Source organism: Phalangium opilio, unplaced genomic scaffold (assembly GCF_054372755.1).
Source record: "Phalangium opilio isolate 3A_F unplaced genomic scaffold, DU_Popi_V2 ptg000014l_1, whole genome shotgun sequence".
NCBI classification, from domain to species: domain Eukaryota; kingdom Metazoa; phylum Arthropoda; class Arachnida; order Opiliones; family Phalangiidae; genus Phalangium; species Phalangium opilio.
In genome coordinates, this window is record NW_028324149.1 from 2,215,110 (window position 1) to 2,240,103 (window position 24,994).

Consider the following 24,994-nt stretch of genomic DNA (forward strand, 5'->3'; position numbering starts at 1 on the left):
GAAGACTTTAAATTTTACAGGATAATATCAAACCTTTCAATACACGTCTCATTAAAAATCCAAGAGATTTGAACCAGTAGATGCACTAATATTGTCAAAAACGTTGAAAAAACTGGTCCCCTCCCATAGACGGCCCTGTTAAAACCAGACGGGTTTGAATTTTAGACCGAACCTATGTTATTCTCATTTTTAGGGTCGATTGAGCGGGCTTCTATAGCGCGTGCAGCCAGCGTGATCAAGTGGGCTATGCATAACGGGAGTAGTAGCTCTTTGTATATCGCACCTAGTTTCTCTTTGTATATCGCACCTAGTTTCCCTTCCTATAGTGCTGATTGGCTTGGGATCGAAGATAAAATCTAATTTTTAAAGTAAGAATATTATCTAATTTATTATTTACTTTTAATGAGATTGTAAAGAAAAACTTTCAAAATCTATAGCGTCGTTGAGTGCGTGATCGAGTGGGCTCTGAATAAACACAGTGGTTTTTTTTTTTGCAACTAAATTTTATTAGTACCAAGGAGGATACATGATGTTGTGTATCTCTAATGCGAAAAAAACCGGGAAATTTAAACGTACAGACGTAATGCTATATAATATTATAAAATGTACAGTAATTGAAATATTAATGCCTAATTTGGGTCCAACTCTTGAACTCTACAATACATATTAAGCCAGGATTCACCAAGCCATAAAAATCCAAATAAATCTTTATCAAATATAATCCATTGCCCTTTTGTGAAAAAAGGTTCACGATATCCATCTTCCGCCAATTGCAACCAACCATGATATCTTAATTAAAATAAATTTTAATTAATGTCATTACGCGATTAAAAACTAAGTAATTACCTTTCCAAATAAGTATTAGGTACACGATTATTAGTTGAAAAACAATTATCGGGCAATCGAAATGGCTGAGGTTTAGATATTCTATCATCTTTATATTTTTTCTTCATAACCGGAATGCTCTCTAATGACGCAATCGTTTCTTGATCACGTAAAGTTAATCCCAAAATGGGAAAGTTTAAATTAGCGTGAAATGTCAGTTGATTGGCCGGAATATTTGGATCCCCCTTAAAATATTTCAAAATCAATCATTTTCGATAAATTTTATTTTTATGTCAGTTAAATCATAATGATCACTGTTATTTTGGTTGCCGTAGCTCTAGCTCGACTATCTTCGTAGTTAAGCATTATTCAAGTCCGTGAGCGCTATATTCCCCTTTAAATATCCCTGGTTTGATAGGATAGTTTTTTTCACTCATTGGCCAAATAATTCGTTCAAATTCATATGAGAGACTGTTCAAAAATTTGAATTTAATATTTAAGACCATTGAATTTCAAGCAAAGGCTTAAAGGGACAGTGGAAAGGCTGATGGCGCGAAACAAGGCAAACCCAGTGGCGCCATCTGTTAAGAATAAGACTTACCCATACTTGTAAATTACGTCAAATTTCAATTTGAGTTGACTTTTCAAAGAAGCGTAAATAAAATTTTCAACTGAAAATTCTTGAAATTCGTCAACTAAAAATTGCGCTAAAAGCTAAGATTTTTAAGAGAAAAAATTATAAACTATTCTACCATGATCCAACTATAACGTAAATTACATTTTCTTTTGAAATTCCTTCTCTGTGCTTTATTAAATCGGCGCATTTAAAATTAAACGCGTTCTTATCTTTCTAAATGTATAACATTAAATTAATTATGAAAAGTAACTAATTATTAATAAGTGTGATTACAATTGTAATTAGAGCTTTGTGAAGTGGGCAATCACGCTCCAAGCATGTTTTATATGTTTTGGACTCGTTAAAAGTAATTTGAAATAAATTTTTGACTCTAAGATTTTTGGAAATGTTTAAAGGGTGTGGTGCGTGAAGTTCATCACCATGAAGTGCTCCATTTTCATACTAAAATTAATTAACGCGTAATTTAAATGAACTAATTTTAATTTAAATTTTTTTATAATTTAACCTTAACTCGTAGAAGCCCTCCGTAAGGTGTGATTCTATTTTGCCATAAACCAATTAAATTTCCATAAGGATGAAGTACTACATGTAAAATTAGGTGAAATTTGTTAAATAGTATATAACTAATGTGTCATTAACTAAATATCCTACATTTAAGATACAATTCTTTTATGGTGAAGTTATTTTCACTTGAAACGTTAATTTTGAAATCTAAAATAATGTTAAGTGTGTTTTTTTGTTTCAAAGCGAGTCATCTATAAAAGCGTGAAAGCTGAATACAGTACCATTTTTACATTTGGATTTCCAAACATCGGGTAAATCACAAATGGTTCTAATTCGCTGACAAGTCAACGACAAATTAATAATATTATCGGCCGATAAATTATGTATAATTTTAAGAATGATTTCATTTGGAAGGTCTAATAAATTCATTCTGAGAATTACTTGCTATTTTTCAATTTCTTTCATAGCAGTATAACAAGCAGACAACACAGTTAAGGACTCCTCCCTGTCAGGGCCGGAAATAAGGGAAATTTCTTATAGGACAAGTGTCCAGTGACGCCCCCTTTGACTGGAAAAATTATAGGACATTGTCCACTGAAGTGTGCAAAAATAGTGTCGCATCTTCATAGTCAAACTATCAAAACTTAGGAAAATTTATTGGTCAAAATGTCCTGTGACCCCCTTAGTTTTTAGAAAAATTATGGGACATTTTAAAATTTTATTGGACAATGTCCAGTGTCCTGTGCTTATTTCCGGCCCTGCTCCCTGTGAAAGTTGCAATTTCCGAATTATTATTTGACAGTCACTAAGCCTTGGTGCGTCTCGTGTTAGGCGTGTTACTATGGAAACAAATGGAGAAACTGAGAAAAGCTTGGAGAGCTTAGAAGGAAATTTACGAGAAGCAGCTTGTTTTGGTGATGAAAGAGCGGTTAAAATATTCGTCGAAGGTGGAGTGAATGTTAATGCTAGACACGAAATTAATGGATGGTGAGAATTTTCTATATTTAAAGTTGCAGCAAGCCAAGGTTTCCTTTTCACGCTCCGCTCCTCACACCCCATTGAATATTAATTTACATATTTCTCCGGCGATTTTAAAATTGAGTAAACTTCTTGATTACGCAGGACACCTTTACATTGGGCTGCTAAAAGAGGACATTTGGGAATAGTTAATTATCTAATAGCTAATGGGGCAGATAAAAACGTAACTTCGTTAAAAGGAGAGAAGCCGGAAGACTTAACGGAGAGTGAAAGTATCAGAGAAGCTTTAGGGACCACTGGTAAGTAAAACCGCCAGACTGGTTTCTCCAAAAGAGCTTTAAGATCTTAAATGTTTAGGGGCAAAAGAGGAGAAAGAGTCTCATAACGTTGAAAAATCCAAAATACTTCCTATAATACCAAATTACATAGCAAACCCCGTTTTGAACTACAAAGTTGATACAAAGGGGCTTAATCACGTTGATAATAAAAATAGCGCGATGGAAAACCCTAATCCCTTTAAAAGTCCCGCGAAACACGTCTCTTTCTCAACAGATAAAGGTATTTTAACGGCTTCCAGGACCGAGAGCAACATCTACTTAATTATTTGATCTCTATAGATCTGGTTATAAAACTAAGGATTGCAGACTTACCCAATGACGCGGATTTCATAGAAATTGAGGTTGCACCTTATCCAGAGTTGAATTTTGCAACTTTTTTACAGCATTGTTGCAAAGAGTTAAAAGTCGACTCTAAAAAAGTAAAAAAAAAATGTCAAAAAAAAAAAACTCCAAGGCTTAATGTTAAGCCTTGGTCATTTTATTTCCCCTATTAAAACCCCGTTAAAAATTCTTTTTGATAAGGTTGTTAAAGTACGTAAACTACCAAATACGCTGGTCAGAAATGATCGGGATATATCTCGACTCAGACCATATCAGGAAATAGAGCTGGTCATGAATTATATTCAGCCTTTGCATCAAATGTGGTCACCGCAAAACAACGCTCATCATTACGCGAATCAAAGGCCCGCAATTCCATCCAATATTAATACAATGCCAAGGCCTAACGGTGATAACTTAATGGAAAAATCAGCTTATTGTCGTAATGGGACTTTGTTGTATTAATTAAGTGTTTGCGTGTAATTTTTCGTCCATAAATAAAAATTATAAATGTAAATATTTTATATTAAAAAAATACTTATTTATCATATTGCGTAAAATGATTAATAAACGTAATTAGTTTTAAATGAATTTGTATAATTAGTACAAAGATGAATACAGTAATAACATTTTCTTTCTTGCAAATTATTGCGTCACAATATTTCATTTTCCATTTAAATGTGTGCGAATTAAATTTTAATTAAACCATATTTATTTATCTGTATCATGATTCCCTCTCTCTTTGAAAATAAAATCTTAAAAAATTAATTATTTCGTATTTATTATTTATTACCAACCAAGGGTTTATGAGTGTATTTCATAGCAGACGACATTAAACTTTCCCGCCCAAAATGTGCCACAATGTCAGTTGAAATACACTCACTAAGCCTTGCCAGTGTAAATTGGGTTAGTTACATTTTAGGCATTAAATTCCTAAAATTTGGCACCAAAATGGCATTGAATACTGTAATGTAAATATTTCAAATGTACTTCGAGACACTATGATGATAAAAGCTCCGATATTATTTGTACTGTACGAGTTTGTACTTTCATCAATGAGCTACAATTATCGTACTTCAAAATAACTGACGTAATATAATAACGTCATAGAAATGATAGAATGTATCAAACAATACTTAAAATAATACAAATATAGATATAAAAATAATACTATTCAATGATAACTAGCTAAGCCTAACTTGTAAAAGTACTTTCAATAAAGTACAACTTGAATATGTTGTTCCTAATTCAAACTGCTCATCTTTAATGTGGATTCATAAACTGGCGGGAAAATTACGTAATGGTCGGTTACCATATTTTTAGGAACTTTAATTTTCTTGATTAATCAACCTCATTGCCGAATGCCAAGGCCAAGGCCTGCACCATTTTTAACTGACAAGTCACAAATATGGGTCAAAAATAAAATTAGCGGGTTAAGCCTTGGTTAGGAATGAGGTAGATTAGCTAATTATTGTGCATTAACTAATTTTAATCTCATAATCATGCAAATTAATCGAGTTATCCAATTCTAAAAGTTTCTGTAGTAAAAGTGTACGTTGAGATCATTTATAAGAGGTAGTTGTTTACCAACACGAGACAAATAATAAACAAAATAAAAAATAAAAACACCGGGATAAATGCGAACAATAATGAATTTCACTAATTACGAAATTAAACCAAAATTAACCTAAAAACTAAACACTAATGTGAAAAAAAATATTTGACATAAAAACACCGGGAATGAAGCGTGTAATTAAAAAAAACACACAATTAAAAATATTACTAATTAAAATATTGCGATAAAAGGCACCGGGGGGGTCAAATTTCATTAGAATTAATTAAGATTAAAAAAAACTTAATTAATTCAACTCTTATAACGATCGCAATTATTACTAACATTTACTAATTAAAACAATTCGCGTTAATTACTATGGCCTGTTTCAGACCAAGCTAAAGTTAGAAACAATTAACCGCATTAACTTTGGAGTTAAAAATAACAAATAATTGTTAAAAGTTAAAAACTATCACCGGTAATTTAAGAAGTAATTGCATTACGTGAGGCGTTTAAAAACCTTAAACTGTTACTTTCAAAAACATTTTCGAGCGAGTCTTTGATCTTAATTTCGCACGCGTCAAAATTACAATAAAAAAAAAATAACAAACCTTGATGTGACCTTTGACACAAACCTAAATGTCCTCGTCCAAACACTGATCTTCCCAAACGACCAACACGGGCATTTTTCCGGTACGCGCCGTTTGTTGGGACTTAGCAGACGATGCTGCTCCTCCACTGGAACTCGATAAATCAATTTTAATCGTACTGTTCGAACCATTCTCTTCGAAAAAATCCAAAGGGGCAGCGTTCAACTGGAGTCTTTCTTGGACGGCTTTTTCAACTTTACGTCTTTTCCCTCGTTCGTTTCTGTAAAGAAGGTTGCTATTGCCACTGTGGTCTATCCAATCGTAAGTGCTCGAGAGTCGGATACACTCCAAATGAGGCAGGGCTCGTAAATTGGGTAACCACTGGCAAAGATCTTCCGTTGTTAAGAAGTTACGCGCCATGTTTAAGTAACTTCAAGAAAGAAAAAAGAATTTTTGACGCGTGCATTAAGGTTTTACCAATGATTGACAGAGTCAACTGCTATTGACAACATACCGAAGACCCCATAAACGACCCAAAGCATTAACGAGCAGGGCTAATTGAGCGCCTTTAAAACCACAGTCCTCCAATTCGAGAACTTGGAGACTGTTTTTCAAGACTTCCAATAATCTAATCAACCTTTACACGTCATAACGTAAGCGCAAAAAAAAAAAATAAATTATTTACATTTTGAACTGTTCAATTCATGGTGAAAATATAGACCAAGTTTTACGAACCCTTGCGTTCTCGTTGCGAAGAAATTCTCGCTCAAATCAAGTTCGATGACTCCGGCGATATGCGAGCACGTCGCTAAATACTCCACATCCTCCTCTTTGAGTTGACAAGCTGACAATTTAAGATATTCGAGTCCGCAATGTCCAGAAACATCGCGATAACTCATATTTCTCGAGGTCATCGTTTGAAAGGGGTCATCATTGATAAACTGGCGACTACACGGACCCTTCAAGTACCCAGTGGCGTTATTCGGAAATCCAACGATGCTATTATGACTGGATACTCTCGAAAGCAAGGCGGCCAAACATCCGCTCAATTTATTATTACTCAAATCGAGTCGGGTCAGTTTTTTCAGCGATTCCAAGGTTTTGCCCAACGCGATGCACACTTGAGCGTTTTTGGGCATGTTGATGTTATTACACGAAAGGTCTAAAGCAGTCATATTACGAAACGTAGATATTGTCGGGCCCATATGAATAACCCCTTCGTTACAAAACCCATTGTATTCCAAACCAAGACCAGTTAAAAGCTGAAAATAATTAATTTCAATGTTCAACCACATAGGCCTAGAGATTGACTCCTTGAAGCCAAATTACCAACATAAATAATTCAAAAGTTATTATATATTTACTTCGGTATCTAAGAGTTTGAAAAGTCCCATTAGTGGTCTCTCGCCCAAGCAAACCGCGTCCACTTTAGAGACTTGCAATTTTAAATGAGGCGTTGATGATTGACAAGCTTTTAAAGCTCGACATAACTCGTCTAAAATCATTTCATCTCGAATGAAACAATCCATTCGAATAATATCTACGAAAATGCGACTCTAATAAATTGAAAGTTCCTTTTAAAAGGAACGCTAGATTTCTTTGGGACAGAGCTCGATCGAACCGCGACACACCAATATGATCATAAGTTCGTAAGATATGTCCCATGCATAAGTTTGTCACTGGTTACAAACTGGAGCTTATCATGAAGTGAGGAAAGTAGGTCATAGATTCGAGGTAAAGCGACAACCCCTGGTGAGACGCTGCTGTCAAAGGCTTAGTAATGCAGACTAAATAGGAATTAAGATCAACTACAAAATTAACCAAGTGTAGGACTCAATTCTCGCTTTTCGTTCTCAAACAAGCTCGAGCTGTAAGTCTCTAGCATTACGAACTTGTATAGGAAGTGTCATACTTATGGAAGAACGTATCTCATGAACTTATGATATGATTAATAAGTTCGGGACATTGGGAGGAAACAATCTAGGGTTCCTTAAAACACTCAAAAAGTTTAGTAATTTACACGGATCGCAAGTGCAGCCTTTCTTTCTGGGTGAATTCCCATTATTTCTTTGTCTTTTACTGCCTTTTCTAACCGAATCTGACGTCGAGTCTACTTCGGGCGAAGAGCAAAAATTTCCAGTGGATAAATCGTAGGGTTTATTCGAGTTGTTACAATTGGACGTATCATTATCGATAATTTGAGCGGTTAAACAAGGTTCTTGGGAATGTTTTTGAGCGGGACATTCGTAATGAAAATGTCTTTCGGCTATCGTGTGACTTACAAGTTGAATGACGGGTTCGACTAAAAAACCTTTTTCTTAGTTTCTTTTCTCGCCAAAAACCAAAATAATCTGGTCGCGACTATTCTTACCAACGGGAAATCCTGTTAAATCGAGTATTTTTAATTTCCCAGGATGATGGTCAGGGGCTTGTTGGGCCAATTGAATAAAGGTGTGAATGAGAAGCGACGTCAGACGAACTGCCTCTTCGAGTTTAATCGAATATAGTATACGGTCGTATAAAAGTTGACCAGAACGGTGATAATAAGGGGTCAAAACATTGACGCAAAGAGATCTCGAAGGCCACGCTTCGAGTAAGACCTTTACGGTGCAATGACGACCTTTACAAATATTTTTTGAAATGGGTTTCCGTCATTACGCTCAAATTCTCCTAAGAATTAAGGTACGCTAAACGGGTACCTTGTTCGACAGCTTCTTTCATAAGAGCGTAGAGAAGTTCGTGAGGTACCAAAGCCACCGCCGATTTGGCGAAAGTGGCATCTTTAACGATAACTTTGCAACAGAGATCAACGAGGGAACGTCCAATTCTAAGGTTAGATTTGGCGTTCGAGGTGCCGGAGTGGTGATTAGTGCTTTCGCGCCATGTCGTATAATCAATGCCATAAAGGGCGCCCTTCCACCTGACTGAAAATTCAGAGCTCATGGAGGTGGCAGACCACCCGCGCTAGCCAAGTAGCCACGATGAATGCCAAGCTGCAAAATACAATTTAACCCACCAATGGAATCTCGCAAATTTTTCGACCTATCACGTTGGATCAATTTCAATTCTACAACTTTTCCCAACATTAATTTGGTTAATTAACACCAAAACAAAAGTGGCTTGACCAAATGGCAGCAAAAAACTCTTCATAAAAATTTCTAAAAGTGAAAGTGCATCGTGGGATCATGACATGGCTTTTTATCGTTTTTACAAATAATAATTAACTGTATCTTAACTTCGAGTGCTGTAGTTCGTGTTTATAATCACTTTAGCGATAAAAACTACATATATAACTCGTTTTAGGGCTCAATTTTAAATTTATAACACTAATTCAGGGTTCGGACGAAATTTTTATATCGAAAATCCCTGGTATCCCTGTTTTCCGCAGCTTATCCCCAAAACTAAATTTTCCCAATATCCCTGACCATTTTAAGTACGTTACGTGTTTACCAGAGTCCACTTCATAATTACACCTGGCCCGCAATCATGGTTTGATATACCAAAACGGAATCCCTTTTAGGACGTTTTAGGACAAAACTTTAAATCCCTGACTTATTCGGGTTATCCATCCAGGTTAGGTACGGACCCTTTAATTTTTAAGTTTCATCGCGATAACAAGGATATTTTAAGATAAATTTCGCCAATAACCCAATTAAAACCTATTGAATCAAATCGGGCACCGGGGTCTCCGGAGACCTTAGCAGCGCATCCGGTTTTAAACATCCGCCAAAGCCCGCAGTCACACAGCGCGAAAAATGTAATTAAAACACCCTCTAATTAGCTAGCATTCCTCGCAAAAAAAAAAACAAAAACAAGATAAAACAACAAGAACAAATAAATAAATGAATGAGAAACCAACCTAAAAATCATGCACCTTCCAAATATCCAAATTTGAACGATGATATTCTTCGAGTAAAGCCAAATTAAGCAAAATCGCGCACATAGTTGAGGGAATAAAACCGAAACTCCGCCGCTATACTTTGGAGAAGTATATCCTTTGCGAGTGAACGGAAGAGTAGCTCTTACGGAACTGAGGGGCTAACGGCCTCGCTGCCATAGTGGGAGCTAGAAATTCACCTTTTTTTTTTCTAATATCAAATACCCCAAAAAAAATTATATATAAAAAAATTTGCGTACAGAGCTTTAAGCGAAAAATGTAGGGCAGTAGTGAGAGAAATTTTGGATGATCACTCATAGTCCTGTCTACTCTCTTCCGTTATAAAAATCTCGCTACCTGGTCGGGGCTCCATTTTTCGGGATCCCTGGTTTGGAATATTTTGTCCTTTGTCGAGGGCATAATTCCTTTACTACAGATGGTTCAAGGAAAGGGACAACAATACAAAATCCAGGAAGAAGCGAATAAAGTTGGGGGAGAATAAAAAAAAAGAAGCCCATTCAAATTTCTCTCCTCAGCAAGAGAGAGAGAGAGAGAGAGACACACACACAGGGGCACCCTCACCTTAAATGGGCCCCGAAGGTAGAATAATCCCAGGGCAAAAATGTAGTAACTTTTTATAAGGTTCAAAAATTTATTTCGGGATATTTTAAATTATTCAGAAAATTGTTGAATCGAGTTAATTAAGAGTGTTATGGATTTGCACGTGATAAATGCATTGTTTGCGCGTTAAAACATTCTCAAAATATTTATGTGTAGGAAAATCAACTCCGGCATAGTTTTGTGTAAGAAAATGAAATGCGACGTAGTTATGTGTAATAAAGTGATATGCGACGTAGTTATGAGCAAGAAAATCAAACACGACGTAGTTATGTGTAAAACAATTAAATGCAATGTAGATTTGTGCAAGTATATAAAATGCACGTAGATTTGTGAAAAAATAAAACGCGTCATAGTTTTGAACTAAAAATCATCACATAATTGTGAAACTTGCGCATTCATTCAAATATGGACGAACTACAAATGCCTCAAGAACAGGTTTGTGCAAAAAAAATAAATTTGAGCATTATATAGATTTCTGAGTTCGCAAACTATAAGAGGAAATACTTGACTACAAACAAATTTCTAGTTTAATCGCTTTAAAAATTAATGGTAATAAAATTGAGCTTATTAACCATAATGACGTCACTTTTTGGTAGTATGACGCGTGAAGATTTTAATTATAGAAAATTTTGGAAATTTCATAAAGTTACTATATTTTGGCAGTAGGTTTCCAATAGGGCACCTTACCAAAAATGGTCCCCCCTCTCTTTAGGTACCCCCAATAAAAAGGTCCCAGGCCAGGAGACTCTTAAAGAATAAGGGATCTTCAATCTTTTTCAAGGAAAAAAGATCTATTCATTTATTTAGGCCTGCACTTTCACATTGTTACCTATACCCGGCTAGCCACTGAGAGAATTTTTTTTTTCAAACTGAGATTTGAGCCTGGGTAAAAGTTACCCAGCTATACCAACGTTCTTCGTGAATTCACGCAATTCTCTCACGAATTTTAAATTTTGTTTAGTGTGGTACTAGTGTAAAGGAATTCTCTTACTGAAGTCATAATTTTTGGGCGTTTCTTTGTGGAGTTTTGGACACATGCGAAATTGTAATCTTTCTCAGATTTTTTGGGGGTACGCATATGACAGTTGTCATTTACCCCCACACATCCCTTGACAGTTATCAGATGCCCCATATCCATCCCTTGACAGTTATCAGATAACCCTTATACATCTCTTGAAAGTTGACAGATACCCCATATACATCCCTTCACAGTTATCAGATACCCATGTACATCCCTTGACAGTTGTCAAATGCCCATGTACATCCCTTGACAGTTGTCAAATGCCCCATATGCATCCCTTGACAGTTGTCAGATACCCCATATGCATCCCTTGACAGTTGTCAGATAACCCATATACATCCCTTGACAGTTGTCAGATACCCCATTTGCATCCCTTGACAGTTGTCAAATGCCCCATATGCATCCCTTGACAGTTGTCAGATACCCCATATACATCCCTTGACAGTTGTCAAATGCCCCATATGCATCCCTTGACAGTTGTCAGATAACCATTATACATCTCTTGAAAGTTGACAGATACCCCATATACATCCCTTCACAGTTGTCAGATACCCATGTACATCCCTTGACAGTTGTCAAATGCCCATGTACATCCCTTGACATTTGTCAAATGCCCCATATGCATCCCTTGACAGTTGTCAGATACCCCATATACATCCCTTGACAGTTGTCAAATGCCCCATATGCATCCCTTGACAGTTGTCAGATACCCCATATACATCCCTTGACAGTTGTCAGATACCCCATATACATCCCTTGACAGTTGTCAAATGCCCCATATGCATCCCTTGACAGTTGTCAGATACCCCATATACATCCCTTGACAGTTGTCAAATGCCCCATATGCATCCCTTGACAGTTGTCAAATGCCCCATATGCATCCCTTGACAGTTGTCAGATACCCCATATGCATCCCTTGACAGTTGTCAGATACCCCATATACATCCCTTGACAGTTGTCAGATGCCCCATGTAAATCTCTTCACAGTTGTAAGATACCCACATTCTTTGTCATACACTTTGTTCCCGATTTCATAATATCTTAAAATTCTGCCTAACTTTTTCAATTTATAAATATTCAGGATGGTATAAAGAACATTCTGCTTAGGTAGGAATATTTTTAGCATTTTTAGCTTGGAGGTCTCTGGTCCTTTTTGGTTCTTTATTTTTTTTTTTTCACTTTTCAATTTTTAGTGCGGGTCGCGGACAGAATAGGCCTATAACTAAATACAGAGGCGCGCATATGCCATCCGATTTTCCCTTTCCATATTCCAGGGAAGCGGGGCTTAATAGGTAAGAAGCAGTGAAAAAAATGAGCAGCTATTCGTAGCTCTACCTAATTTCGCGTGTCAGGTTCACTTACAGGGCTTTTTGCCCTCTCCTCTTTCCCCCAAAGGTTTAAATTTAAAAAAATGGGACTTTAATTTGAATAAATATTGATAAACATTAAACTTTCTTAGATTTAACACCAAACATTAGTGAAAATTACTCAAAACACTTTCTTAATGAGAGATAGTTAATTAAACTGACTAGATTTTCAATAATATTAACGGATATGTCTTCAATTTTGACAATTAATTTATGACAACAATCATACTAAAGTAATTATAATGAAAAACACATGCAAACATTGGTCAAAATTACTCAAAACACTTTCTTAATGACGTCTAGTTAATGAAAGTGACTAAATTTACAATAACATCAACGGATATATCTTAAGTTTTGACATTAATTTATGACAATAATCATATTAAAGTAATTGTAACGAAAAAACATGCAAATTAACATTCAGGCCTACCTTTAAACATAGTGTTTTTCAAATCTTGAATGCGATATAAATACAAGATTGCCATAAAGTGTCAGTCGTGAATTCGCGTATAACTAACCGAAATTCTTGTAATTATTACACTTCTCCGAGAATATTCCGTGTAAATAAACTACAAATTTACAAACTTAGGTAATTAAAATTTAACAATGAATCGCGACTCGCCTCTTTGTATACAAACAACGTAAGCCTAATTGTAAAAATCAAACTATCGTCTGCTTAAAACAGCGTTGCCAGGCAGTCAAAACGAGCGGGAGTTCAGGACAGAGGTAAAAATTTAACGAGAGGCATTTGATCTCTCTTCTGTTGTCTGCTGCAAAGTGTGCTGAAAATATGAAATTCAAGGCGCGAAAATGAGGGGCGATACTTAGAGTGGTCGGATTTTGGATTTAAATAAAGAACTAATTAGTTTTTCTTTGCAATTCTATAAAAACTCCATTTATAATCAGTGCCAAACACGGATATTTGAACTTGAAAGGTATAATTGGTAATTGTGGTCGTTTCCAAGACACTTCAACAACACCAACTTGAACAATGATGTACAGTTACGTTTTGGCTTTGGTGAGTCCATTAAATTAAACTTTTTTCTTAGAAGTTTTAAGTGACTTGATATCGAAAAACGCTAAAAACAATCGAAATTTAACTTCTCTCAAACTGTACCTCCCCCCCCCCCTTTTTTGAGTCGAGAATCGAGTTCTAGACTTCAGTAAATGGGAGGTAGGCATCAAATCGACATTTTATCGAAAGGCCAAAATAATATTAGTCTTTTCCGCTAAAAACGTAGTCGCCCCCTATCATTTTAGACGTTTTTATCCCTTTCGTTTTGAAAGCCCGAAGTTTCAAACGCTTCCCGAGTCGCGAGACAACTCACCCAAAATTCTGAAACGCCAGAGATTTTCGTTAAAATGGTCCATATACGTGGACCGAGAGAAAACCCATTTTGAAGGAGATTGGAGTTATTAAGGGTTAAAAATATGAAGCTTCAGAAGTTTGTAGAGTTACTCGGCCATTTTTTTTTCTCTTTCGGGTTTCATATCGGTTACATAATTACGCGTTTGAAGAGTGACAAGAGGTGTCAGATATCACTGGTGGTGGTGATACTTATATTAAAAAAAAAGAAAGTTCTTCCTTCCTACTCTAACACGTACGTTAGTTTTTTTGACTTCTTGACCCCTTGACACTTAAAGAAGTGAAGGGCTCCGAATTTTTTTTTATCATTGAAGTCCTTATTTGTATAACAAGATGGCCCAAGGGCTGGGCCTTAATAGTAATTTTACACGGCTCACGTGACCCCCCCCCCGTATAGTTGACAACTAAAAACATTTCTGAAACACAATCGTGTATCCCTTTAATTTCTAATAACGTCACATTTCAAATAATATTAATGAAACTAAATTGTGAACCCCACTAAAGTATAATTTTTAAAAACCATACGAATCAAATAATGTATTTAAACAAAATCCTGGATCCCCTAAACCAGAAATCACTATGACCGTAAAGCGTCCCCTCTATTTTACGAAACCTAACCTAGCCATCCAGCATAATCTCTGATGTATCACGCGCACAAAGTGCAGTAGTGCACGAAAATTATCATCTTGTTTCCCTTCACTCAAAAAAGCCCGCGAGATTTAAACTACCTTTCTTTCCTAACCATCCAGCATAATCTCTGATGTATCACGCGCACAAAGTGCAGTAGTGCACGAAAATTATCATCTTGTTTCCCTTCACTCAAAAAAGCCCGCGAGATTTAAACTACCTTTCTTTCCTCTCTCTCCGAGCGGGATGCCCCCTCTCCCTCTTCCCCCTCTCACTAATATACCAGGCAGGCAGTTCTCTCTCTACGCGGAGCTTCGTATCGCCACCGCGTACGCTAGCGATCTCTCTCTCTCATCGTAAGCGTACGTTTCGCGGACGCGACCGGTTTCCCTCTCTTATCGTAAGCGTTCGTTTCGCGGACGCGTCCGGGACAGGGACAGGGACAGGGACAGGGGTTTTGGTGCCGTTTCTTAAATTTTACCGTAATTAAAATTACGTGTAAAATTAAAAAGCACCTTGAAAGTCCCTTCTTCTGTGTAAGGTCGATTTTCTCGTTGCTAGGGTGTGTTTTAAGAAATACTTGAGCGCCTTGAAAAATTCTTTCTGTTTGGGCATATTGGATAATTAGGAAGTGGGCATATTGGATTATTAGGAAGTGGGTATATTGGATAATCGGAAGTGGGCGTATTGAATAATCGGAAGTGGGCGTATTGAATAATCGGAAGTGGGCGTATTGAATAATCGGAATTGGGCATATTGAATAATCGGAAGTGGACTTGATTGTACCGTAATTGCATATTTTTTAGTGGAACTGGACAGTTTTGGTAATTATGTAGATAAATTTTGAATTATTTTTGCCACAATTTGAATAATTATACCGGAAGTAAACATTTTGTGAAATGGAACTAAACAGTTTTGGACAGGAAGTAGATATCATTGTAGACCTACCTTAAATATAGAATTTAATTATGTTTAACGCCAGTTTTTAATCAGACGAATTTAATAAGCCGACTTTTAACCTAATTAAGTACACTATAAAATAAGTATTTTAAGTTAAAAATATCTAGGCGAAATATATATATAAAGGCGCCAAGATAACTGAAAAACATTTTCTTCAAAAAAGAGAATATAAATTCAGCGAGTCAGTGCCAGGAAAGTCTAGAATAAATATATTATAGAGTCTCCAGTTTTAAAATAAAAGATTTTTCTGCCATTTTTTTTGGACGCGATTTATCTTTGAGATCTCGAACAGTTCTGATCGATGCTTCTTATATAGAACGAGTGAAAAATAAAATATATTCAGGCTCCATCCCTAAAAGCTTCGACATAGTCGCCTCTATTGATAGATACGACTAAACTGGGTCCTCCGAAAAAGATGAAGTTTCGCTAATGGACTCCCCCTTTACGTTCCGAATATTAAATGACCACCTTAGATTGATGGTTATAATGTACCTCTTCCTTCGAGTCTCGAGAGATCATCATTGAACGATGTCGTGGTAGGAAATTATTTTCAAAACCACGCTACGACGCTGTAATTGAGTTTTAATTCTGTTGTTATTTTCTTTTTTTATTATTCTTCGGAAAGAAGATTATATTTTAATTAAATCTTAATTTAAATATTAACATGGTCACTTGATATTCTTGATTACGTTAAGTAATTATCATAATAATTAGAACTCGGCGTTGCACTACGTAATCTATAATAATCTTAACACAACCGATATTATTTTATTTCGCTAGAGAGTAATTATAAATGATAACTTATTATTAAAGTAGAGCGACGAAAGAAGGTAGAGAGTAAACCATACTGGGCACTAACTGCGGGCTGTCGCTAATCTCCCCAGCGCTGATTTACTTTATGATATTTCTATTTGTTTTTGTTAAAACTAAAATTTAATAAAAAATAAATTCGTAGCAGAGCGTGGTTTCGATCCACGGACCTCTGGGTTATGGGCCCAGCACGCTTCCACTGCGCCACTCTGCTTGCGAACGTTTTTAAGTCAAGTTATCCTCTGTTTGCACAATTTAGTTCATTTTTCTTCAAAGTTTGCCCTGTTTCTTAAGAATGAATTTCTACCTATTTTCATGACAAAAAAAAATTAAACAAAACCTTAGGCCTACAGAGGAGGAATTTAGTAATCTTTCTATTGGTTTTTATTGAAACTGAAATAAAAAATAGTTTATAGCAGAGCGTGGTTTCGATCCACGGACCTCTGGGTTATGGGCCCAGCACGCTTCCACTGCGCCACTCTGCTTGTGAACACATTCAAGTCATATTATTTAAAGTTTCACCTGCTCTTTAAGAATGAATTTCTACCTGTTTTCATGACAAAAAAATTAAGGAAAACCTTACAGAGGAATTTAGTAATCTTTCTATTTGTATTTATTGAAACTAAAATAAAAAAAGATTATATAGCAGAGCGTGGTTTCAATCCACGGACCTCTGGGTTATGGGCCCAGCACGCTTCCACTGCGCCACTCTGCTCATATACATTGCCAAGTCAAGTGAAGCTCTGTTTGCCTAATATAATTAGTTGGGTTTCACCTGCTCTTTAAGAAAGAATTTCTACTTATTTTCATGACGGAAAATGAAAGAGAACCAAACCTTACAGAGGAATTTGGTAATCCATTCCGATCGAATGATTCTATGAAAATTGATTAAGGTTTGACCAGGCCGAACTTCTAGCTATAACCAATGATTTCGAGATGTTGGCCTAAATATGACAAACGATTTTCGTGGAAATATATATTTCGATTAAGGTGACACGTGGAACGACGGAAGACCCTTCTGCTGTTATATGGCTATGTACGGCGTATGAAGAACAAAGTTTCTAAGGCCATCCATAAACCCGTCTCTTTGGGGACCAGAAGTCAAGTGACACAAATTTGAGTCAGGCCAAGTTTCTTTCCCCGAACCCTTAGGCCACCGTAGATGTCTTTGAAATATGACAAATTTCGGGGTCATACCTCTGAAATTCCCCGTAGACCGATTACGGATTACGGATAATCATTTTTAATTTTGGTAAATATTAACGGTACGGTTGAATTGAACGTATTGAATCAACTTGGGTTTTACCTAAGAAATTAAGGTCTAGGGTTAAATTTTTCTGTTTTGTTCTCCAAGATGCTAGTAACGGATCGGGAGTTCAATCTTTCCCGGTTAGCAAGTACCTACATAAGTTTATAAGCTATGTTCCATAAGTTTGTCACTGGTTACTGAGAGTTTGTCATGAAGTGACGTAGGTAAAGCGACGCCTGGTGAGGCGCTGCTTTCAAAAGCTTAGTACGGGCTAAATAATATGATGGACTGCAAAATTAACCACCTAGTGTACGACTTCAATTCTCGCTTGTCATTCTCGAACTAGCTCGAGCTGTAAGTCTCTAACATTACGAAGTATAGGTCGTGTTATACTTATGGAAAATTTCTTATAAACTTATAGCTTTTGATAGGCGTTGATTTTAGCCAAGGTAACTACGTTGGTCAGAACATTTTTGTACACCGAAAATGTACCTTATTTATCGCCTAAAACCACTAAGAAATATTCAAAAAACACTCGAGATTAAATGCAAGTGATGAAAATACAATTTTCTTGTAAGGTTAAGGCACCATTTTTTTAAACCTCAACAAACTGATGTGGTATTTCTTTTAACGATTTTTCCTTTGTGGTTTGAACAGTTTACTCTATAGGTAACTAATCATTTGACTATTAATAAAAATATGTTCTTAAGAAAATACGGTTCTCTCTCGAGAGAGGGCCTGAAAGCACGTTAGTTTTATATAAGCGAGAGCTAGGCACGGGACGAAGTTTGCTTCGTTAATTAACTCAGTGTCTGCTAGGAAAAAGCGTCGGGGACGTTGCGATACCCCCGGGGAATAGAACCCATTCATCGACGCCCACCTATATCAGCCGCTAATTACTACACACAAGCTCGCAGCTGTTAGAACTAGCTTCCACTTAAAGGACGAATCTCGTATCTAACCTAATACGGATATTGTTATATAGAAGATTCTATATAAACAGCGGTTTAGTATTGAAATTTATAAGCAATTTATAATTAACAACAGAGCTATCTCAGTTGTGACGTCAGTGCCTAGGATACGGGCTTTAGCAGTTTGCGGCCATGTTTGGTAACGCTTTGGCCACACTAAGGCTTCTGACATAGCTCTACTAGGTTGGTGTACCGTGTGTATAGAAAGGTAAAAATAAGTATTATAGGTGTCTGACTGGGTCGCCATCTTCCAAGATGGCCACGAATTTAAAACCGTACCATAAGTTTATAAGATATGTTCCATAAGTATGACACTTGATATACTTCGTAATGCTAGAGACTTACAGCTCGAGTTAGTTCGAGAACGACAAGCGAGAATTGCAGACTTCACTCGGTTAGTTTTGCAATCAATCTAGTCCCATTTAGTCTGTACTAAGCCTTCACCAGGCGTCGCTTTACCTCGAATCTATGACCTACCTCACTCACTTCATGACAAGCTCTCAGTAACTAGTGACAAAATTATGGAACATATGAAAGGAAAAGGAACCCTTTTCATGAGATATGTTCTTTAAGTATAACCTCGGGTCTTGACTATATCAATACCTACTTTAGTATTAAAGAATATTTCCAATTATAGCTGGAGTAGACCTTATTACGCGAATAAAGTAGGCTTATTGAATATAATATTCAGTATGTTATTAGAGAAACTAAATTACATTCCCCAACTATATCAAACCCGTGAATATCTTGAAACTAATTACGAAAAAAATCCCTTATACGTAAAATTATTCAAATTAGGTAAATCAAATATTTTTAAATTCACGAGATTTTTTGTTTTTTGAAAAAAGGCTAATCCGCGTGAAATCAAAGTGTACAGGGTGGAAATATTTACAGTCTCCGTACTTCTCTCTACGTTAATAGCTACTTAAAAGCGTAAATACGATCCGGACCCATAATACGCCAGTATTAGTACACCGTACTTGACTGCCGCGCCATTTTAGTTTAGAAGTTTAAGCTCAAAACCGGAATGGACTAGAGGTTCATGACCTACTATCATTTCATTCCTTGGTCGAGTCGTTACGCGTAGAGATAGAGACGGCTGTAGGCTATCGTGGCTTCATTTTCGGTAAATCCGTAAATAGGAGACGCCCCCTTGTACGAGAAATACACCGTCACGAGACGCGTGCTAGACCCATACTTACGGAGAATATGATTACCTTATGATTAGGAATTAAGATTTCAGTCTCCCTTGAAACTGAAGCCAGCTGACGCTTTCTTGGCATAGAATAAATTAAAAATGTTGGAGCTGAAGCAGTCAGTGTTCGAACCACAAACTTGATTAGACAAGCTCGAGGAGATATCGGAAAAATACAACAAAAGCGTTAACGGCGCCCCCTCCGGCGATAAACGAATTATCAATCGTGAACATAGTCGATCGCGGCGATCCAAGCGGCAATTTTCCCAGGCTTATGGTAAACGGTATTAAAACTGCAATCTAAAAAAGAGAGAGAGAGAAGGAAGAAGCGCGTCTAGAATGCGACCGAGTGTGAAAAATAAACTTCTAAAAAACTACACTGTTGCAATTGCTTTTTCTCGTTTCTACTCGCGCGAGTTTTTCAAAACGAATTTCTCAACTGGAAATCTCGAACTTCTCAGCCAATGGTTGAATGGCGAGTCATATCGGAATGATTTTGTTTAGAAAAGTAACCAATCAGAAATGACTATTTAAAAACATTCCACAAACAAAATTAATTGATACAATAGTCTTGATTCTACTTTACTAACCAAAATATGACTCCTTAAGACTCGTCGTGTTTTTCTTAAGAGTATTTTTTTTACTTTATACGTTGTCAAAACTCTTAATGAAAACTTTCTTGAAATAAGACATGATCGCCGGTTTAGCCAATAAGATAGCGAGGTTCAGGGCGTTTTTGGGCAACAGCTGGGCCCTTCCTTCGCTCGCTCGTCTTATATAAATTTCATTTAAGAAGGTCTAAAATACGTCCAACTTAAGCCTTCCAACGAGTTAAAGTCTTCGACAAGGTGAAAAGGGGATGTAGTAATTGTAGCTTCGTACTCATTAACCCTTTGTAGGTGAATACGGTCGTCTTTTAACGGAAGAGCGACCTTTGGCCGTAAAAGTCAAAAGCCTAGTTCGAGTCGCTAACCCGAGAACTGATTTCTAGTTCCGAAGAAAGTGAAACTTCCAAATTTAACGTAGGCTCTTATACCACGCTTGATTTCCCAGCGAATAATTTATAGGTCTTTTCAAACTGCATGCAGCTTCCCGAATTCGAAGACGTTTTCATCCCGAATTTTACCTCAATTTTATTCAATATCGAACCCATTATCTCAATCTCAACTTTAACCTCTTCGAAATTTTTAAACGAAAAAGCAAGCGTTGATCTATCCATTTTTATTGTACGTGTCGTGAATAGACGGGGGTACGTCTTCAACTCCTAGTACATTACATTACTCCATGGTTTAGACTGAATTTTTATAATGGAAAATACAATATAGTATTAAAATTAACACCAACCATGGAGTTATATTTGAGGAGACTTATGACTCTGGTAAAATTACTCCATGCTCTTAAAGATTAAAAAAAACCCCGAGAGATCTCGAGTTATTTTTAGTTTTTAATCATTATTACGAAACACGGAGCTTTATTTTCTAAATATATATCATTTTACAACATTGTGGTCTGTGCCGAACCGCCACTCTTTTGTTTTGGTGTACTCTCTTAGCAAATTAGAATGAGTCGAAAGTTTCATAATGCGGTAGTGATTTCCATAAATGTATATGTTCAGTCGTACCAATGCGATAAGAAACTATGGTGCAATTAAAGAGTAAAGAATGGATAAGGGGAAAAATTCCAAACAAAGTTAATTACCCGAAAGCTAATAACTTCCCAAAAAACATCGCGATTTTTAAACAAAAGGGGCTGAATTCTAGGAAATGGAATTACGAATTTTCCACATTCTCTTCTATGCATGGGATACCTCAACTTTAAACATTTTATCAAGTGCGCTTTAACACTTAAGTGAAAGTAAATTTAACCTATTTTAAGAGAAGATTTCAAATCGTTTAGAGCACCCGCATAGCTTAAAAGACTTTTTTTAAATCGTAACTTGTTTAATGTGGTCCTAAGCTTGGTTACATTTTCTTCTTTATGCATTTTTTGTTTAAGCACCGATCATTACGTATCAATTATCATTTATGCGGTTTATAATAAACGAAACAATATATTACTCTCGCTTCACCGCGCTTAGTTTATAAACTTCTTATTCCAAGCTATAATACGATGATGAGATTAACTAATGAATAATTCAGTCGTTGATGGACCTTGCAAATAATCCAAAGAGCCTCTCATTTCGAAAAATGAACGCTAGGATATATAGCTCAGCTCGCGCGGAAACCAAAGAGTTATATATATACACAGGGTGTTTTTGAAAAGTCCATCAATAATGAAGGGACGTGTTTATTGGAACATTTTGAGTCGAAAATGTTCTATGACTATTTTCCGTCCGAGCCACTGTTTTCAAGTTGGAATTGGAGTAATTTACGTATGACCCCTTAAATTTAATTAGAAAATTGAAATAGAACTGTAATTTAATTAAGGGATCATTACTAAAACATTCAAATCATAACTCAAAAACATTGGCTCGGACGGCAAAATTTCATAGAACATTTTCGACTCAAAATGGCTCGATAAACACGCTCCTTCATTATTGATGGACTTTTCAGAAACATCCTGTATATTAATCTCCAGAATTAATAGAGCATTTCGATTGAGAGTCTGCGTATTGAAAATAACCCATCTTTGATAGTGTTAATAATTATAATATTCACGCGACATTTATTAAGTTTCGGAAATGTATGCCCGAATAACCCTATAATGTTGTAGATTTAAACTCGTGCCAAGCTCACGTGCGATTTGCAGAATTTGATATATACGTCAAAGGCGTGTATGATTGCTACGTTTAATTTCAATCGAAATGGTCTATAAGGGTTTTAAGTGGTTTAAAACGTAAATATTTATAAGGCTTTTGTCGAATTAAAATTAAGAGTTATATTAATTCGAGCTTAATAATTAAAGATTGTTTTAAGTGATTTGGGGTCGGGGGTCAAATTTGATAAATTTTCCTAACACCTTTCTCAATAAGTGATAACTTAATTATTTAATTAATGTTTTAATTAAAGACAACGTCTTGCTGTGACGAAGCCTAAAACAATCTACAGAATTTTCAAAATTAGACGAACAATAATGTACTTGTGTGTGAACTACTCTTCAGCATGGTTGAATACGCGAATAATATTTGAGCATTTAAAATAAATTTCTTAACCTCTCTAGCAGTAAGATTTTAAGTGAAATTAGTCTCGGATCATTGTATTTTCTATTAAAAATTCAAAGGGTTACCTCGACTTCACGATAGAGAGTAAGAAAAAAAAGCGGGGGAGGGTTGAAATTTGAATTATTTCCATCACCTAATTCCAATTTTTTTTCTTCTGTCCCATGGCGCGAGAGTGGAATTTAAAATTCTGTCGGAATATTTTATCTTCTCTAAATTAGGATAAATGAGCTTGGCTCTCCTTCGAGATTCCACTCAATATCGGTGTGTGGTGGTGTGTGGTGGTAGACTTCAAACCTTTTCCGTAACGAATTCCATGCAGGACGGTCCCTTTTTTCCTTAGATTAAAAACCCAATTTTTATCGGCATACTAACTAGGACTAGAAGCTATATAGTAGCGCTACGCGTCTATACCATCCATGAACGATCACGAGAAAAAACCAAAAAGATAAAAAATAAAGAAGAAAGAAAAAAACTTAATGTCGAAACGAGGGGAGAGACACGTGACTTCGAAAGAAGTTGTTTAAGATTAAGAAAATTTTGTCTAAATATACAAAAATGGTAATAATAGGACCGATTTTGTCATAAGGGACATTGTTTTCTAGTCCCTTATCTGGGGCAAAATTCCGTAGAAGTATTATAACATTCATTGACCACTCATGGACCTTTTTCCTTACCAACATTTTTACAGCAACGGTTATGTGTCCGGCTGTTAAGGTCAAGGAATTTAAATTTTACGTATCTGCATGACCCCTCCGTTTGGATGGTGTCAGTAAGTACCGTTCTTTTTGGGGTTGGTGGTGTGTCAATGCTCCTATATTATTAATTTGGGGGGAAACGATAGGGGTTTCATACTACTCTCTCCCCCTCCCTCCCCCCGGGCCAACACTCGACTTTTCCCAAAGAGCCGCTTCTTCTCGAGAGAGAGAGAGAGAGAGAGAGAAAGAGAAGAAAGATCAAGTGAAGTCCCCGCAAAGATCAATGCAAATTGATCCTCATCTTACTATTCCATCTTACAAGGAATCAGCAAAATATATAACCACTTCCATGCAAAAACGTTGCAACTTTACAGCTTTTCGAGTGTTGAAATGTTTCCTAATGGGACAAATTAAAATTGGCAAGATTCGATTAAAATTCTAGCTTCAAAATTTATGCAGATCAGATAATTCTAGAGGGCCGGTAGGCCCTTCTAGATAAGAACCCACACCCTCCCGTAATGTTAAAGAAATAATTCACAGATTTTAGGCTTAGCGTCCCATAGATAAAGCATGGGATTTTTGGTGGTCCACTCCATCGAATAACTCAGAAACTACTGCGAAGTTAAGGTTCGGAACACTTTTGAATTATCAAGCAACTATTGAATGTTGAACTTCTGAAGTTTGATTAAGAACAATTAAGTCTAAGTATTTTATTTTAATTAATTTAAAAATCATGGTAAAACCGTTACATACACTACACTGTTTGCATAGCATTTTGTTCAGCCTTTATCGGGTTTGTGGCGCATAGGATAACGCGTCTGCCCATGGAGCAGAAAATTGCAGGTTCGAGTCCTGGCAAGATCGGTGTTTATTTTTACAGATCTTTTATTCAACATAAATGAAATAATCCTATAAATACAATGCTTGGATAATTTTTTTGTTACGAAGTACGGGCTTGTGGCGTAATGGATAACGCGTTTGCATTCGAAGCAAAAAAATTGCAGGTTCGAGTCTTGGGAAACTCGTTGTCTATTTTTGATGAAGAATCTTAGTATACATAAGGGAAAATTCTTAAATAACAAACTTTCAATGAAATGTGCGCGTGCTGGCGCGTGGTTTAGAAATAACTTTTTTTTAAATCAATACAAAAAGGTCAACTAAACTTAATTGAGTCACCAACCGCCTTTTTATAAGAAATAGGTTACCACCCGCCTATCTATCGTGAATTAATTTACCACTCCCCTGCCAAATGATTTAAAATTTTTATCTTTCCCATAAAATAATGAGAGGCACTTGGAGTGAGCCAATATGCTCACGAACATCTTACTGGAAC

The 24,994-nt window shown here is 36.2% G+C and overlaps 4 protein-coding genes and 1 long non-coding RNA gene across 8 annotated transcripts in view; 3 read left to right on the forward strand and 2 right to left on the reverse strand.

The window, feature by feature from the left end:
- The first annotated feature begins 2 nt into the window (after positions 1 to 2).
- On the forward strand, positions 3 to 2,404 carry LOC149705048 (uncharacterized). Its single transcript, XR_016381510.1, has 2 exons — positions 3 to 368; positions 438 to 2,404. It is a non-coding gene; the product is annotated as an uncharacterized LOC149705048 (long non-coding RNA).
- Positions 508 to 2,512, reverse strand: LOC149705049 (F-box only protein 31-like). Its single transcript, XM_089865233.1, has 9 exons — positions 2,248 to 2,512; positions 2,114 to 2,173; positions 1,968 to 2,044; positions 1,736 to 1,903; positions 1,604 to 1,675; positions 1,427 to 1,539; positions 1,141 to 1,296; positions 847 to 1,070; positions 508 to 789 (listed from the first exon to the last, which is right to left on the reverse strand). Exons 1-7 carry the CDS (start codon positions 2,393 to 2,395, stop codon positions 1,191 to 1,193), a joined length of 744 nt encoding a protein of 247 aa, XP_089721359.1. The 5' UTR covers positions 2,396 to 2,512; the 3' UTR covers positions 508 to 789; positions 847 to 1,070; positions 1,141 to 1,190.
- Positions 2,513 to 2,656: 144 nt separating this feature from the next.
- On the forward strand, positions 2,657 to 4,368 carry LOC149705050 (ankyrin repeat domain-containing protein 40-like). Of its 3 annotated transcripts, none has more exons than XM_089865230.1 (5): positions 2,657 to 2,953; positions 3,089 to 3,243; positions 3,287 to 3,502; positions 3,562 to 3,701; positions 3,805 to 4,368. In XM_089865230.1, exons 1-5 carry the CDS (start codon positions 2,808 to 2,810, stop codon positions 4,063 to 4,065), a joined length of 918 nt encoding a protein of 305 aa, XP_089721356.1. In that variant the 5' UTR covers positions 2,657 to 2,807; the 3' UTR covers positions 4,066 to 4,368. The 3 variants fall into 3 exon arrangements, with proteins under 3 accessions (XP_089721356.1, XP_089721357.1, XP_089721358.1); XM_089865231.1 differs by having other exon boundaries at positions 3,302 to 3,502; XM_089865232.1 differs by having other exon boundaries at positions 3,311 to 3,502.
- LOC149705051 (leucine-rich repeat-containing protein 14-like) lies at positions 4,177 to 13,258 on the reverse strand. Of its 2 annotated transcripts, XM_089865229.1 has the most exons (9): positions 13,059 to 13,258; positions 9,602 to 10,049; positions 8,442 to 8,735; positions 8,114 to 8,362; positions 7,763 to 8,044; positions 7,107 to 7,282; positions 6,478 to 7,004; positions 6,257 to 6,379; positions 4,177 to 6,172 (listed from the first exon to the last, which is right to left on the reverse strand). In XM_089865229.1, exons 3-9 carry the CDS (start codon positions 8,683 to 8,685, stop codon positions 5,788 to 5,790), a joined length of 1,986 nt encoding a protein of 661 aa, XP_089721355.1. In that variant the 5' UTR covers positions 8,686 to 8,735; positions 9,602 to 10,049; positions 13,059 to 13,258; the 3' UTR covers positions 4,177 to 5,787. The 2 variants fall into 2 exon arrangements, with proteins under 2 accessions (XP_089721355.1, XP_089721354.1); XM_089865228.1 differs by lacking the exon at positions 9,602 to 10,049.
- A 31-nt stretch (positions 13,259 to 13,289) lies between these two features.
- Positions 13,290 to 24,994, forward strand: part of LOC149705052 (synaptogenesis protein syg-2-like) — a 71,884-nt gene continuing 60,179 nt past the window's right edge. Inside the window, exon 1 of the mRNA XM_089865224.1 lies at positions 13,290 to 13,646. The gene's annotated coding sequence lies outside the window, so the exon portion shown is untranslated. The remainder of the gene's footprint in view (positions 13,647 to 24,994) is intronic.

Bases quoted from the DNA above. Each gene is read 5' to 3' on its own strand.
- LOC149705050 (XM_089865230.1), top strand. From the start codon at position 2,808: ATGGAAACAAATGGAGAAACTGAGAAAAGCTTGGAGAGCTTAGAAGGA. The intron at 3,244-3,286 runs GTAAGTAAAACC...AAGAGCTTTAAG, and splicing joins AGAAGCTTTAGGGACCACTG to ATCTTAAATGTTTAGGGGCA. The intron at 3,702-3,804 runs GTAAAAAAAAAA...CTTTTTGATAAG, and splicing joins TAAAAGTCGACTCTAAAAAA to GTTGTTAAAGTACGTAAACT.
- LOC149705051 (XM_089865228.1), bottom strand. From the start codon at position 8,685: ATGAGCTCTGAATTTTCAGTCAGGTGGAAGGGCGCCCTTTATGGCATT. The intron at 7,283-7,762 runs GTAAATTACTAA...GCATTTTCGTAG, and splicing joins AGGCTGCACTTGCGATCCGT to ATATTATTCGAATGGATTGT. The intron at 7,005-7,106 runs GTAAATATATAA...AATTATTTTCAG, and splicing joins TCAAACTCTTAGATACCGAA to CTTTTAACTGGTCTTGGTTT.
- LOC149705049 (XM_089865233.1), bottom strand. From the start codon at position 2,395: ATGAATTTATTAGACCTTCCAAATGAAATCATTCTTAAAATTATACAT. The intron at 1,904-1,967 runs GTTAAATTATAA...AATTAATTTTAG, and splicing joins GAGGGCTTCTACGAGTTAAG to TATGAAAATGGAGCACTTCA. The intron at 1,297-1,426 runs GTAAGTCTTATT...ATTTTTGAACAG, and splicing joins GACGTAATTTACAAGTATGG to TCTCTCATATGAATTTGAAC.